We start from the raw sequence: 16,918 nt of genomic DNA on the forward strand, positions 1-16,918 counted from the left end.
AGAAACTGTTCAGCCTGGGAGCAGGAGATCGGCAGCTCATCCAAACACCTCTGAACGACACGTTACCTGTCACATACAAGAGTGTTGCCCTGCTCTTCCAGCAGCTAGGTGGGTCCATCCTCTGAAATCCTATAATTTAGGACACATTGTGACTAATTGTGGCCTTTTTGTATCCTATAGCTGTACTAAATGCCCAATAAATGCAGTATGCAGAAATTATCAAATTAAATAACCTCTTCTTGTAAATGTTGTTATAAAAATCAATATAACACAGCTTACTGCATGTAAAATAAACAACATTTATTCCTTTGTAGAAGCTTGATTGTACTCTTAGTCATATGATTTGCACTTTTGCACAGTCAAGAGACTCGCCGTGAGCCATGAAGAGTTTATGTTGCTGAAGAAATGTTTTGAGGTTTTCTCTCTTGACCCGTCAGCCATTCACTATTTTGCATGAATTGAAATGAACACATGATCCAGATTTGAAGCAATCTTCACGTTTTACATTGCATAGGTTTTACAACATGTTTGACTGTGTGGAATTAAAGGATTTGTGCTGGTGATACATGCTTTGTTAAACGCATTAAATGCCTTATCCGCGGTGACTCATATCTGGTGTTAGTTTAGCTGCTTTAAGGGGGAAGATTTGTCACTCCATTCTACCCTGTCATAGTTTGGCATGAATCATATTATGAGCTATCAAACATTAATTTGTATTTGAGGTCATTCATGAAGAACCACACTCATTTCACTTTTGCAGCATGCATTTGTTAGCTCAGGGTGAAATTAAATACAATTCACCTGAAATTTATTCTGTAATGGAAAATTGGCCCCATTTGATCAGAGGAATGTGGTTTGACCCAGAACAGCCTTTATTTCCTTTATGCATTAACACCATATTTTTTTGTTTGGACAGAATGAAGAACATGCATAGTGGGGTACTTACACAATAGTTTTGATTGGGGTTATGCTGAGGTTATGCATTTTCAGCCAACCTGGAAACGCATAACAATGTTGACATTAAATCCTGCCACAGGCCAGTCGGTCCTCATAAACCTGCTTCCATTAATCAGCAAAGTGGGCTACTCAGTTTTGTTTGCTCAATTTACCCACCATTGGACATGTGTGGAAAAGCTACTCTGGTTTTATTTTGTTTAGCTAACTCTCAGGGTTATAAAGGATAATGTAGCACAGTTAAAGAACATTGGGAGTTTAAATATGTTTCCTCTTTACTTTTGATGCATTTTTTCTGTATTTTTGAGCTTGAAAGGGACTAATCAACTGTCCCCCAATTTTTGTTGTTATTATTTTTGGTCAATATTTTTTTGATAAAAAGTTTATTTTTACATAATCATACATAAAAACACATTCCCTACACAGGCAGCAAAGCAACAGGGCTTCTGTACTGTCTTTATGGAGATCCTTTTATTACACATTTATCTATACTCAGATAAGTGAGAGAAGATAAACTGATAACTTATACATAGACAGAAAAGGTACTGTTTCATCTTTGATGATTAGGTCATTTTTATGTCCATATTAGGATGACTGTGTAGACATGCAGGTCGGCATATCGCTCTGTGTGTGCACAGGTCACAGAGTCACCGGAGAGGAATGTGTGTTAAACATGTCACTTTGCACAGGAAGTACATCCCCCCCGGGGTCGAGACAAAACGGGCCATCAACAGCCCCGCTGTTTGTTGTTTGTTGCCTTTGTTTTTCTTCTTTCTGCGGGGGCTCTGCCTGTCACTTTTTTATTTACAGCTCGGAAATGCGTCGCTGTTTCCATGAGATAAGTGCACACCTGGATCCACCTTGATTCCTAAACCTGGACTTCAGCTTCTCCAATCTGCTGAATGTGTTAATGATAGATGAAGATGAAGATGGAAGAAGACCCCATTGAAATTACATAATTTGGTTCCACTGTGTCTAGTTAAACAAGCTGATTTGTTGGAAAGAATTTGTTGGGACTCGTGTTTCCTGTTTATCACTGAAGCGCTGCGCTCAGACCCAGCGCCCCCAGCGGTGCGGATATGTCTGCCAGGGTTCCTCTCTTCTTATCACTCCAACGTGTGATGAATTGGTCTGTCAGTTCCTTGATAGGAAACAATAACAGGAACTATAAACTTAGAATTCATCCTGATTGTCACTCTGGTATTTGAAATATTATTTATAAAATATCAGAGTATGTCATTTCCTTTTGGTTTTTTTATTTTTTTGCAGAAAACTGTTCCGTTGAGTTTTGAATAATTTTAGCTTTTGTGTCTTTTTGAATAAATTAAAACAGTTGAGGGGGAAATTACAGCAATTCCAACTATTATTTCTGTAGCTTCTGGGGTTAAGCATCTTAAATGTCTTATTTTAAACTGAATTCTGCTATGGCTTTTAAGAAAGAAAGTCAGTAGTTTAATGCATATTAGATGGAATATTCTGTAGCAGTACATTTCATTTTATTAATATTCTAGCTCAATATTATCATTTTTATGTATATTTGCAGCAGAAAACAAGTACCAAGTAAATAACTGGTAGTTTGGTTTTCAACAGACTTGCAATGAAACATGAAGCGACTTGCACGCTGCTGAAATAAAGGCCTCACCAACAACTTTCAGGCTTTTACTCTCTCTGCCATAAAAATAACAGTCATGAACCCTTTAATTGCATTGTAGTAAGTTGTTTCAAACATCACATGTCATCATCATGGTGAATCAGCTTTAGATGTTCCCATTTGTTTCTACGAGGATTCTTCTGTGGTAGATTTGGCTTTCACGAACCGATCCAACAGCATCGTGTTTATTTAAAATCTTTGTAGCATGTCTTGAAGCTGCGATGGACATTTACGTAACCACCATATGAGTTGTGGGTGTTGTAATCTGTTTTTTTGAGGTTTAAAAGAGTCCTCCACACATAATGAGAAGCGTTTGAAGAATGATGGAAGTCAGGAGTTAGATACAAGTCAGATTCTAACAAATACCTCATCAGGTTTTTTGTTGTTCTTTTTTTCAGGAATCCAAAATGTTCTGAGCTTGTTTTGTGCAGTTCTGACAGAACACAAGGTTTTGTTCCACTCCAGCAGCTACCAGAGACTGGGAGAGGCATGTCGAGCCCTGGAAGCTCTCATGTTTCCTCTAAGATACAGGTGAATGCGCACGTAAACTTTCTGTCCAGAAAAATAATCACATGACTTTCTACTAACACTTGAAGATTTTATGACTCGCGTGTCTTGTGATCTTACTGATCATTAACTTTGATACCTATTCCTTTCCAGAAACTTTGTTGCACAAGTGCAACGTCTGTGAATTTATTTCCCTTAAGTTCCCCTTTTCTAGAAAGCCGATCAGAATTTCTGCTCTATATACAAAATGTGGTGCGGAAGTCTTCCTGTACCACATTTGCCAAAATAACATTTCTTCTAAATAACTGCAGTAATGATTTGAATATTTGACTTCATATTTTTTAATTGATGAGTTGATAAATATGTAGAGCAGTTTGATAAACAGTGAACAGCAAGCATTGATCAACCAAAGCTTGCTGTTGATCAATGCTGTGACTAAAATCTATTCAAAATATCCATCATTTTCTGACAACAAAGTCTTTCTTTTTGTAGTGCCAGCTATTATGTTTGGTTTTTTTTGTGCCTTGTTCATTTTTAACCTTGTTCATTTAGGACATGGCTGGATTATATCAGTTCTCTTTTGACAACTTCAGCTTAACTAGATTATACTTAGCCCAAGTGAGTCAGTTTGAAATGTTTTTTTTTTTTACCAGGGTCTCTGATATTAATGTTCAGAAATGTTGAGCTGTGCACCAAAATAATATCTGTTTTTCTGCCTGAATGGCAACATCATACTGCAACAACCAGTATGATGTTCAGTGCTTATTGGATGTTGCAAGATTTTGTTGATGGTCATAATATTATTATTTTAAAACAGTGGATTCTGTTATACCTTAAAATAAGTCGACATTTAGTCCCTGAGGGGGAAAAATTTCGGATGAAGCAAAGATTAAAGGCCTTGTTTTGCAAATAATGTAGCAAAATGGGTGTACCACCAAAGCCAGTGTATGTGAAACCAGTTGTACCAGTCTGAGGTTATGTTTTTAGATGTATTCATAAAGATAGCTGGATTGCAGTTCTCAGAGCTGACAATCACAGCTCCATCCTGGTCTCTCCTGTGACTGAGAAACCTTAATCCAAGTTTCTCGTCATGGCTGGCTAACAGCATGCATGCCAGCTCGGATGCCTCAGCAAGGCTTTACTATTTATACCGCTGAACCTGAGGATGTTAAAACCATACTAGACTTTACTTTTTATGTGTTTTTATTGGGGCTGCACAAAATCCCTATTTCCACTCTTCTTTTTTTTTACTTTTATGTTTTGTATAAAACCCCAGAAATGTAATACAATAATAATAACTTAATCACTATTTATTGTTTTTAAAATAACAGTCTCTAGGAGATGCTGTGTAAAAGAATGAGTCAGTTTGGCATTAGGTACACCGTGTGGCAGTCTGACGTTTAAGTTTAGTGGACTGATTTTTAACTAAGAGGTTGTTTATAGCGGTCAGGACTTATTTTTTTCTAATTTACTCTCTTATTTGCTCTCAAAATAAGCAACCTTCCTGATCACTCTATATGAACCAACATACTGGAAGTGATGCTGTTTGCATGAGCAGCACGTGTTGGCTTTGCTTGAAAATTGTCTGTGATGGCATTGAACATAAACGATTAAGTTGCTGAAACAATGCTGCTGCAAAGTTGTTGTTGTTTTTTTGTTTGTATTTTTGCACATACTGAGCTAAGCATTGAGCACAAATTCAGGAAATAAGACGGGAGAAGTGAAAAGTTATTGTTTTTTCGCATAAAGTGTTCCATCCTGAGGTCTTACGTTTAAATAAATTGCAACACACTTCAGTTTGTTAAAGGTTGTGGTGTGAAAGCCATTAAAGATGATAGCCTAACACTAGAAATTACATATCTTTACAAATAAAAAACAAAAGAGGAGCACAAAGTGGAAAGTAAACCTGTAGTTTTGTTGTAAAACTAGGGCCATTACCAGGAGAGACTGTTTGTTGCCTAATAAATTCAAAGATCCTTCAGGACTTTTATTGGATCTTGCAAGATTCTTGATGCATCCATAAACCTACAGTTCATGAACTGAACCTTTTGAAATCCAGATTCAACTGAAGATTTATTAAATTATTTGTCCACCCAGTTTTAGAAAGTATCAATTTTAAGTTTGATCAATTTCAGTGAGGGTTTGTTTACAGGTAAGTGTTTGCAGCCTAACTCTAAATATACTATGACTCAACATTACATATTTCAAAACATGCCTTTAAGATGTAACACGTCTGTGCTGCACAGTACAAGTGTTGAGTAATTTTGGAATTGTGGGATTATAATAAATGTGTTTAGACATGAGAAGATGTACATAATGACTGTTAAATACTTTCTGGTTTTTACTCCATGCAATACAGGACAAGTTTCTAGTAAATTTCATTTATTAAAAATTTTCCAAAAGCTTGTACAATATTTCATTACCAAGTTTGGGAAATGTATTGGATGGAGCTTCGGGTGATTTCTTACTTTTTTCATTTGGATTATGCAACTTTTAATTTCAATATTGCCAAGAATTGTTTTCTATCAGTAGAATTGCATTTGTAACATGTACTAATTGTCAGTGTCTTTTCTCTATATATTCAGCTACCCGTACATCCCTATTCTACCTTCACGGTTGCTGGAGGTGTTGAGCTCACCCACGCCTTTCATCATCGGAGTCCACTCCATGTTTCAGAATGAAATCCAGGATTTGGTGAGTTCTCATTTTAACTCATTAACTTACTTTAAGCATTTTGTTAAAGTATTTACTTTCACAGTTTAGAAAAAGGTTATGTTTTTTTTTTATTTTCTGACTTTAAGCAGCATCCTTGTTAGATATGTATATAAACATATACACATATACGGTGTGTTTTATTTCATGTGTAATGTGACATAAAGTTACAAAAAAGTTACAGAAATAAAAGTTACATAAAATAAAAAGTTACGAAAAATATTTTCCTATTATATATATACATATATATATATATATAGTATTGTTTTATTGCTTCAGTCAGATCATCTGATCTGTCGGGTTTGTTTAAATATTTTGATCAGCTGGATGTTATTATTGCTGACCTGGATGGAGGAACTATAAAGATTCCAGAGTGCATCCACCTGTCCTTGCTCCCTGAACCTCTTCTGCATCAAACTCAGTCTACTCTGTCCCTGGTAAACACACAGCTTTACTACAGAACAGTATTTTCCTGTTTAGGCACGTCTTTTGAAAGAACTTCAATAAATATGAACTGAAAATTAATAAAACATGAGATTTTTAATTTCTTCTGTTTCAGGTGTTGCACCCTGATTTGGAGATAGCAGACAATGCATTTCCTCCGCCACGCACGGCACCCTCCAACCTCAAACTTCTGGTAAGTGATGCACACCATGACCTGGCAACATTCATGATTCTTAAGATGTCTCATTTTTAAGAACAGACGGCCTCCTGTTCCCCTCTGAAGGGGGGCCGTCTGTTCTTCTTAGAAATAGTTTCTTATCAGAAAAAGGTCATTGCTGGAGTGAGGAGACTGACAGTAACCCATTACCTTAAAGACAAACAACATGTCTGTTGCGTAATTAACTTATCAGACTGCATTTGTAGCATAGTTTTTTGATGAGTAATTCTTTTGTGTATGTGTGTGTTTGCGTGTGCGTGCCAGGACAAAGAGGTGAGGTCCGTCTTTCTCCGGCTGTTTGCACAACTCTTCCAGGGCTACAGGTCTTGCCTGCAGCTCATCCGCATCCATTCAGAGCCCGTTATTCACTTTCACAAGGTGAGATATTTCTCGTAGGGAATTGCCATGGGCAAAATTGAGCAAAAATCTAAATTTCCAACTTGCCCCCTTAAATAATCTTGTTAAGCAATTTCTCCTCATAAAACACATTGTTCCTTCAATCTGCCAAGAATGTTTTAGTGAGCTATGTGGGTGGATTTACACAAAGACCTGACAGATAAACTTGTCAGGGGATGTATAATGTTTGTGTTTGCATGTGCATGTGTGAGTATGCATATTGTTTTATATGTGTCATGTGGGGGGGGACCATGACTCTTCACCGATGCTATCCTTTTGTTTATCAAAGTGCCGCATGAAGAACTGTAAACCCGGGCATAGACCGACCGGTGGAGTGCCATATGAAACGCATTAGGTTTACCATTTTCTTTTGTGCCAGGACTTTTGTTTGTTCGTGTCTGTGGTGTCTCCGTTGTAACCCATTAGCACATCATCCTTAAAGTACCCCACATGGATCACATTATCAACTAAAGCACTGCCTGGAATTTCTGACTGGAGTGTTTTATCTCCTCTGCCCACAAGCACAAATAATTACACAAGAAAATTAAATTCATTTGCATGCAGTTATTTATAATAACTAGATTTATTTCCCTTTTTGTGTGTGCAGAATAACATGTTTTCAACTATAAAAAAAAAACCCTTGCAGAGATTTTTTTTGGGGGGGAAATATTTGATCACATCTGAAACTGCTGTGATCACAGTGCTTGTTTTTTATTCTGCAGTAAATCTCTCGGAGTAGGATCGCATTGCTGCCATCTGTGTTGAATTGTAACCCCTCTAATGCTGACATTTTCCAGACTGCCTTCTTGGGCCAGCGAGGCCTCATTGAGAACGATTTCCTGACCAAGGTTTTAGATGGCATGGCCTTTGCTGGCTTTGTTTCAGAGAGAGGTCCACCTTACCGAGCCTGCGATCTCTTTGATGAGGTATGGCGCCACCAAACACCGAGTACAGGTTTAAAGAAATGTTTATGCAGCAAGTTGCTTAATAACTATTTGTAATAGATGCTCAGCTTGTTTTACTATTTAGTTATTTCTAAAGCATACATAAAATACATTTACATTTTGTATTTTAAATACCTTTATCAAAAATATACTTAAATTGATCTTTTTTTTTGTTACAATTATAGATATGCTAAGGAACTTGCACATCCAGCTTCAGTTCCAATTATATTTTTATCTAATTAAGTTATCTTTTTAATTATATAAGAAGTTCAAAGCACAATTTAGACCATTAAAGAGATGTGTTTCATTTTTTGTTTTTTTTTACATGGCTGTTCAGGTGTGTCTTCTTTCTTTCTGTTGTGCTTTTCAGCTGGTGGCCTTAGATGTGGAAAGTTTTAAGGAAGAGGAAGCTAACCCTGTCATGCTGCAGAAGCGCATCAGGGAGCTCTCAGAGCAGCTCTTCAGAAATGTAAGGCTTCATGCGAACCCTCCACCCCCCAAAAAAACAACAACAAAAAACGATTCATTCTTTCTGGTAAAACAGTGCTGCACTGTACAGACACTTTACACAAGGGGTGGGAAATTAATTTTCCTCAGAGCGTACTTTACTAACTGTAATTGTTGTCGATGGCTGAATATTTCCACATATTTCATAATTGATGAGCTGTGAATAAGATTTTTATCAGTTTCTGGTAACACTAACCATTGCAGGTAAACAATAAAATGTAACATACTGATGACCCAAACTTTATTTTAAACACTTCAGTATTCAATAATTCTTCTGATTTTCTTTGTGTTTGGTCTGTAGGAGAATCCCAACCCTCACATGGCTTTCCAGAAAGTGCCTCGGCCCTCCGAAGGATCCCACCTGCGCGTGCACCAGGTACCGTTTCCTCTGCTCGATGATGGAAAGGTGGAGAAGATGCTGCAGGATGGTGTGGCGAAACACAGCCTTACTCCTGTTTCCACACGACCGGAGAAGAAGTGTGTGGTTCCTGCCGGACCACGTGTTGGTATGATATTATTTTAGTATTTTCCAGATCTGGAGAAATAAAGAAAAAGAATTTAAGCTCCGGAAAGTTGAGTCCGGAAAATTGAAATACATATTTCTATTGTATATAAAATATATAGTAATCCTGTTTGTATCAGCTTTTTTTTAACCACAAGTGGATTCTCTCCTTGTTTTCTGTTAGTGTCCATTATGGGCAAATGTGGCTCAGTGTTTAACAGCGCTCGCAGGCTGGAGGTGGTGAAGAACTGCATTTCCTTCGTCTTTGATAACAAGACCCTGGAGACTGAAAAGGTGATTCTCACCGTCTTTCATCAGAGAAGCTAATCGTCCTTTAAAGAAGCTCTTTAGCCAAGAGCATCTTTCCTCTGAGTTACACCACACTGAGCTGCGAACAGCTCTTCACTTTTATTACTGTAATATGTCCCAGCTGGGACACAGGCACTAGATTAGATACCGTGGATCATTAATCAACTCTTTTTGGACGTATTCCCAGAAACAGATTATTTAGTAAATTCATATTTTAGCTTAGAAGACCATCAGTTTTTGCAAATTTCTCAGTCTGTGTATTGTCACACATAAATTGTTGCCAGTTACTTTATGTATCCCAGTTGTTTCATATAGGTGTTACATAATCCCTGCCTGCATCTTCAGGAGATTTGTAACTTAAATGGTCAAAAAACCACCATAAGCAGGTCAGCATGGAGCAAGTCAATGAATACATTTTTAACTGTTAGAACATGATCTGTTTCTTCACCTCCAAAACATAATAAACTAATTTCCAGTAGCCTCACAAAAAACTCAGAGCTACCCAACATCAGCTAGCCAGGCTGAATCCAAGAGGCATTCTTAGCGAGGTGAAGAGCCTGAGAACTGAGTAATGGCAGTGATGACAGATATATAGTTTCACGCTATTTTCCCAAAAGGCGTGATTAGAAGTGGCTTCAGCCAGGAAACGCAGGGGTGTGATATCCCATATTCACGTGTTGTACTGAGTAAATCGACTGAAAGGGAAACAGAGACATTTTTTGATCACAAACTACAGACAAATATTGCAACTTCTCTTATCGGGTTACTTACTTAATTTTCCGACAGTTATTCACTTTTTATCGGTTCATTTGTGGATCTCTCTGTTGACAGTCTCTTCCTGCTGCGTTGCGTGCGCTGAAAGGAAAGGCAGCTCGCCAGTGTCTTACCGACGAGCTGAGTGTCCACGTTCAGCAGAACAGAGCCATACTGGACCACCAGCAGTTTGACTACATTGTTCGGATGATGAACTGCGCCCTTCAGGTGAGTTGCTTCACAGTGGTAAGTGATTTGTACATAGGAGTAAATGGTAAATGGACTGAACTTATATAGATCTTTTCCAGTAATTTTGACCTCTCAAAGCGCTTTACACTAGAGTCACATTCACCCAGTCACCCCCACAAACACACCGATACGCAGATCAGTAGGCAATTTGGGGTTAAGTGCCTTGCCCAGAGGCACATCGACATGTGACAGGAAGCTGGAATCGAACCTACAACCTTCCGATCGCAAGACGACTACAGTACTCTACCATGCCACAGTCGTAAACCAATACAACATCCTTACAGTTGGTTGAGTGAAAGCATCACGTTATCAGAGTATTTACCAGAACAATTTAAAGCCAAACTGTATATCATGACCTAAAGATTTGAATCAGGGTGAAAGACTTGATGCCTGACTTAGACCTGACAGGAAAGATTTGAGACGTGGTTTAAATTTGTAGTGCAAATACTTGTGACTTGATCTGAACTTGGGGAAAAAATCTTCACTTCTCAATTTAGAGACTTGATTTCTAGGTAAAATTGGACTTGGGAGGAATTGAGAAAATCTCTGTCACACTGTGGCTTTTTTGTTTTTCATATCGGGAAATATTTTAAAAAATATTACCCTTGTTTTTAGTTAGGAAAAGTGTTTGGAGCCTTTTTTCAACAACAATTAAAGACCATTAAACTATGGTAACTGAAAGATTGAAAATATCTGTTAATTTGAAACTGTAATCTTTTTAAAACCTTGAATACCCAAAGCTAGACCATACCTACATAAGTGATTTGTGCAGAAATGCTCATTGGCACATAAATGTCTTCCAGATGTCTGAGAATGCATTTGTGGTGAGAAGATAAACATCCTGTTTAGTCATGAAATGCAGCATAATTTAACAAAGCCTAATTATGAAAATCTGATGATGTCCAGACAAAAATTGAATACAGAAAAACATATTCAGCTGTGATGTATTATTATTTTTTTTCCATATATCTAAATAGATTTTTTTTTTGTATTTTAATTTGTTGGGGGGGGGTTTAATACAATTTATATGAATATCTCTTTAATAGTCTTGTCATCCCAAAAAAATCTTTATAATAAATTAAATGTGTATTTTTGAATATGTTATCCAGTCATACATTGCAATCGTTTTAGAAACAATAGTTCTCCCTTTTGTTTCCCAGACTGTTTGTCTCTTCCTGGTGCTGCCATTCTTTAGCATCCTGAGGAAGTGTCAGTGATGTTTCATGCGGCTCATAATGAGTCGTTACTCACCCCATGCAGCCGGCTCCTTACTACTTCTTCATGTTTTACTGCTCTGAATCAGCTCATTCCAGAGATTTTATTAATCTATAGCTGTCCTCACTGAGTGCAGCTTTTATGGGGGGGACTTCAGATTCCAAGCATTCCTCTCCCCTAAAAAATAATGGAATATGCAGAGGATACGGATGTCTATTAGATGTGTCATTTATATATGAATCCATATCAAATTGGTCTTTGTCGGTGCAAGAAAATGCAAAAATAGCTTTCAGTTTATTAGTAAATGTATTTATCTCAAGATGGGTAGGTCCTGACTTTAAACATGTCTAAGCAGAGCCTGAAATTTGTTGGTTATGACTATATAATTATACAGAAAATAAGAGTTTCTGAGGGAGTTTCAAAGAATGTTTCCCCTTCATGATTCCTTCTGGCAGCCCGCTGAAAAAAGACGTGATCTACAGCAATATGTGGAAAAAAGTAATTATTTAACACATGGAGAAGAGATTTGATATAGAGTGCACTTTTGTAAAATGAAACAAGGGGTAAATGATAGTCTGGCTTTCTGTGAGGTCTGTTTGTGCCTCTAATTTATTGATTTTGAATGTTTTTGTCATCAGGTTTGTTTAGATGCCAGGCAGGCTTGTTTCTGCCCTCTGTTCAGTTTCTTCTGCCATGGGGGTGTCAGCCACAGACGGTCTGTGGAATAAATATAAATAGAAAATGCCTTTGCCAGTAATTAGTTTCAGATTTTGCAGTGACCTCTTCTTCAACGCCCTGTCACGTAAGAACCCCCCTCAGAAAAAGATGTTCCAAGCGGATCTGTTTGCGTGTGTGACGTCCGCTGTTAAAAATGTTTCTTTGTCTAGTGACAGCATCTGTCTTCATTCCAATTTCTGGAAAATGTGATAATATGATACATTGATCATCCAGTGACCTCACCGTTCTGAGGCCAGTCACAACATTTGTCATGAGCTCCAAGCTAACAGTCCCCCCAATGTTTCTCTTTGAACGGTTTTCACAGCTGCAGGAAGTGACATAACAGTTTACAGCAGTTTAAAGGTTAATGCATTATAATCAGGTGGCGTTATTCCTTGTTAATACTTTTTATGTGTTTTGTCTGTCAGGAAAAATTGTTGACACATGATCAGGAATGAAGTGATGTTACTCATTTTTTCTGTTTAGACTGTTTTAATCAGGTTCTGTGCCGTTTCTCTGCCATTAATCACACACAGCACTGACCTTCGCTTAGGCATTTACTCATTTCATTGCACACTAATTAGTTTGTTTGCGTGCGGGCGTGTGTGAGTGTGTTTGTACACACAGGTCAGTGCTGCAGCTTTTAGAAATTAACATTGTGCAAGCCACGTGGGGGAATGAGCCCTGCTGTGGGTGTGTCGTGGCATCTCAAACATTTCCTGTCAGATAGGATTATGAGCCCTCTGCGCTCTTATGGCCAAGGGCTTCACCATGGTGCTCAAAAAAACACTCTGAAATGCAGTTTACTGTGAGGTGGGAAGTCCGTGCGCAGCGGATCCAACAGCACGCAGTCCGTGAGCTTGGTACGGCTGGAGCAGAACACACGTTAAACACAGATGTTCTTGGAGAAGAAATTTATACATGTTTTCGTTTATTGCCCTGAAATCTAACTCCTATCCACTGAGTATGTAGCCGTCATTTGAAGAGACTTGAAATTTGTTCAGCATTTGCTTTATGAGATTTTTACATGCTTTAGATCAAATATGATTTTCCTGCTGTGAGAGCAGGGCCCCCTTTCTGCCTCGCTGGCCTTGATAGCTATGACCTTTTATGTGCCGGGGTCACTGGGAATCTCTGCCCAGTCTCATTCCCATAACTGTTTTCTTAGGATATTCACAACTAAATAAAAGTTAAATATCTCCAATTGGTTTCCATGCTTTGTCAATAAAATCTGTTTGTTTTGTGCTATTCATTCTTCTTCATAGTACAAATGAACTTAATGATAGTTATAGTACAAACTCCCTCACCATTTGCATGCTAGTGTTTTATAACTTTATATTCCTGAAATCCAACATGAGTATAATTCTTCCAGTTTCTGAGTAATATCATTGAGTGTAAAGGTTAAAAATTCATCTGGTTTATTACAGAAACATCAGATAAAATGGCTTTTGATTCAATAAACTCAGGTTATTGATTAGCACTTAACAAGAAGAGGGTAAAACCTCAAATTCAAGGTATATTGGCATTGAATTTGCAACAGTTGAACTCTGTTTTTCCTTCAAAACTGCCTTATATTCCTTATTCCCTGGATTCAATAGGTTGTCTGAATCATTCCTCTGAGAGTTTGATCACCTGCTGGTCAGGCCTTTGATGCTATGGAAGTCCTGCAGGGAGCAACATCTGGGTCTAGCACCAGGCACGCTAGATGGCAGGCAAGGGTGTGGAGGTCTGGGCATGCAGTAGAAATATTTATTGTAAAGTTATAGTCTGGCGCCTGAATAAATTTCAGTTTCTTATCTTGCATAAACCATTGAGACCCCACAGGTCATTTGTCTTGTGTTCTCAGGACCAGAACTAAAAGTGGAGGCAGCATGTAGTTTTCATGCTCTTCTGATTCAACTTTCTGCAAATCTGAAATGTGCAGAAACCGTCTGCTCCTTTAAATTCAAGACTGAAAACATGACTGTTTCCTTCAGCTTTTTCTTTATTTGTTCACTGACCTCTATGACAGACGTATTTTCATCCCAGAGGTTTCCTGGAAAGTGCAACTCACAGGAAGTTGCTGTTTTTTCACATCCTGCATGCTTGCAAACACAGCCTCCTTTTTTTTCTTGTTTGTTTGGCTGCATATGTGTCAGAGAGAGAATAGCTGTGTTAGTCATCCTCGGCATTCCTGCTCCAGGAGCTTCAGGAATTAGGAATGATGGTGAGACATCCACTAAATAATGGAAGGAAATGAAGACAGCAGGGTGTCCTCTAGAACAGACGTGCAGAGTGACAATTACTTCTCACTCTCATTCTTGAAATCCCTGATAGGTTAACATGCTTTTCGCCGCTGCGGTGCGCTACGTGCTTCTATTCAACCCAGTGACACTACTGAGCCCTCAGTATAATACCTTCTCGGCTTTCATTCGTCAGTCCACCTAATCTCATGCCATGCCATCATGTCTGGATTTCACTGCTATCTCTCGGCTGTGTTAGTTGACCTTCAAAGCTTCTATTAGCTTCTCTCTGTGTCCGTTGAAGATAAAGGTAAAGATTTGACAAAGATGAAAGTAAAGCTGAACATGGTCTCTTTGCAGTTATGTGGGGGAAAAGTATTTCCGTCCAATATGTTTTTTCTTCATTTTTTTTTTTTTGTCAGACTTGAATGTTTCAGATGATCAAATCGAAACAAGAATGAAAGACTGGGGATTTCACACCATCTCAAACCATTTTAATTGCAGACTTTGACTAGGCCACTCTAATACTCATTTTGGTTTTTGCCATTCTAATGTGAACTTGCTGGTGTGCCCTGGATTATTGTACTGCTGGATGTCACACATCTGCTTTAGCTGATCAAGATCTTCAGGTAAAGAGCAGCTTTCATGCTGCCATAAATTGCAGCAAGTCATGAATGTCCTAAAACCACAAAGCAGCCCCAGACCATCATACTACCACCACAGTGTTGGACTGTCAGTGTGATATTCGTATTCTGAAATGCTGTGTTGGTTTTACGACATGTGTAACGTGTCATAAAGTTACAAAAACGTTACAGAAATAAATCTTGAGGTATTCTTGGAGTGGATTTTTTTCTTGGCTAGCCATGCTTAGGGATCCATCACTGATGAATGTTTTCTCTCGTAGTTCGCTCGTCACAAAGGATTAAAAATGGAGTTGCAGCCTGATAGAAGTCAATTATTAAATTTCTTTAGGTCAGGGTGTGAAGTGTTGCTTTAGAGATCTTTTCACCTACTTCATTGTGCCAGACACAGGCTGTTTTTTCCTTTATGGATGGAATTATTTAAATACAGCTGAGTTGACTGCCTTAAAAATGTGTTTGTTCAGAAACATTTAAGCATCCTGCACACATCAAAAACAGAATAAAGATGTAGATGTGGAATTTTCTTTTTCCAAGTATATAATATAAGATATGACGTGCTAGAATACTGGGAAGTGTTCTTTATTTGTATCGCAGTGGAAGCCATTTTCAAAGCTCATCCTTTCCTGCTAATTTTCAGTTTCATCAGCTTTATGTTTTCAGTGGAATTTCGGCAGTGTGTTATATTCACACTTTTTTTCTGTTAATTTCCACTTGTTGTTCTGTTTGATTGCGGTCCATGAACTCCTGTGACCTGCTGCATTGTTATGGATGGTGGTAAACAAAGCTTTGGTGCCGCTCCAACAAGCTGGAACATTTTACCGCAACCCAAATGAGAAAGAAAAAAAAAAGATGCTTGTGACAAGTAAAACAGAAACTATGTTGCTTGGTCGACAGGGGGGCAGGCTTTCATGTGTTTCGCATTTTCTCTCTCGGTACATTCTTGTCATAAGGAACGGCGGTAACAGATCCCCCCTCACTCCATTGCTGACCATGAGCTGAAGGAGTAGCATTCCTTTGATCTTATCTTACAGTATTAGGAAACTGCAGCTGTTCAGTTAATATTTCTAGATGTTTGCATTTACAGGCGATGGATGAAAAATGCAAAAGTTGCGTTTGATGAACTCGTTTTCTGTCTGTGGCCACGCTGGGGGTTAAGAGGTCAGAATCAAGGCTGCTGTTTGCAGGGGGTCTTAAATCAAGCTTCCTCTGGCCATTATTCTTCAGCAAATAAATCCCAACATAGCTTACCAGAGATAAGAACCAATTTCCTGCGAGTCAAGTAGTTTTTAACCCAACATGTGTGTTTTCTACCTATTCTCATCACTCTTATGGGCTCTCTGTTTGAAAAATTTAGTTTGGGCCCCTAATCCTCTCTCCTTTAAGCCTCTTAATGCACCCTTCATTTGAATACCTTTGTCTTGAACACGCAAGTCCTCTTTATAAATATAAAAAGCTCTCTAACTAATTGTGGCTGCTTGATGTCTTCTTTAATTTCACAGACAACATATTTGGATTTTATGCAACATTTGGTCATTTATTTGAATTAGATTTGTATGACTGTTTAGCTCTGGGAATGCTAACTGTGACATTATCAGTAATCTGACCAAAAGTGACTCTTGAAAATTGTGTCAAGGAGGTGGATTATATAAGTTATTGAAAGCACATGGCCTAATAATGGAGTGAGTTTTGGCAAGCCTTCTTTTGAGCTTTGCCTAGACTTTATGTAACGCTTTTGATGAAGATGGATTGTTTGCACCCCTGGTTTTGCCACAAATCACGTCTCCATGGTCTCTAATTTACAGCAGGTTATCAGTTATCCACTTAGATCATTCCAGTTCTGATCCAGGAATATGGTGTTCATCCTTTTTGCTTAAACAAAACTGAAGGCTCTCTAGCCACTGTCTGTCTATTCTGTGTAGGGGAAATCAGTTCTTCCAGGTTTTCAGGTAGAATGATGAAAAGCTGCTGAGAGTTTGTA

The 16,918-nt window shown here is 38.2% G+C and overlaps 1 protein-coding gene across 2 annotated transcripts in view; it reads left to right on the forward strand.

Moving 5' to 3' along the window:
* The window catches only part of sbf2 (SET binding factor 2), a 100,252-nt gene that overhangs the window by 42,381 nt on the left and 40,953 nt on the right, over positions 1–16,918 (forward strand). For both annotated transcript variants that reach the window (XM_028014328.1, XM_028014329.1), the window contains exons 6-16: positions 3–108; positions 3,004–3,136; positions 5,698–5,806; positions 6,148–6,261; positions 6,384–6,461; positions 6,750–6,863; positions 7,679–7,807; positions 8,196–8,294; positions 8,634–8,838; positions 9,019–9,128; positions 9,975–10,124. In XM_028014328.1, the coding sequence (XP_027870129.1) occupies positions 3–108; positions 3,004–3,136; positions 5,698–5,806; positions 6,148–6,261; positions 6,384–6,461; positions 6,750–6,863; positions 7,679–7,807; positions 8,196–8,294; positions 8,634–8,838; positions 9,019–9,128; positions 9,975–10,124 (1,347 nt within the window). The remainder of the gene's footprint in view (positions 1–2; positions 109–3,003; positions 3,137–5,697; positions 5,807–6,147; positions 6,262–6,383; positions 6,462–6,749; positions 6,864–7,678; positions 7,808–8,195; positions 8,295–8,633; positions 8,839–9,018; positions 9,129–9,974; positions 10,125–16,918) is intronic.

The sequence above is a fragment of the Xiphophorus couchianus genome, chromosome 4 (assembly GCF_001444195.1).
Source record: "Xiphophorus couchianus chromosome 4, X_couchianus-1.0, whole genome shotgun sequence".
Classification (NCBI taxonomy): Eukaryota; Metazoa; Chordata; class Actinopteri; order Cyprinodontiformes; family Poeciliidae; genus Xiphophorus; species Xiphophorus couchianus.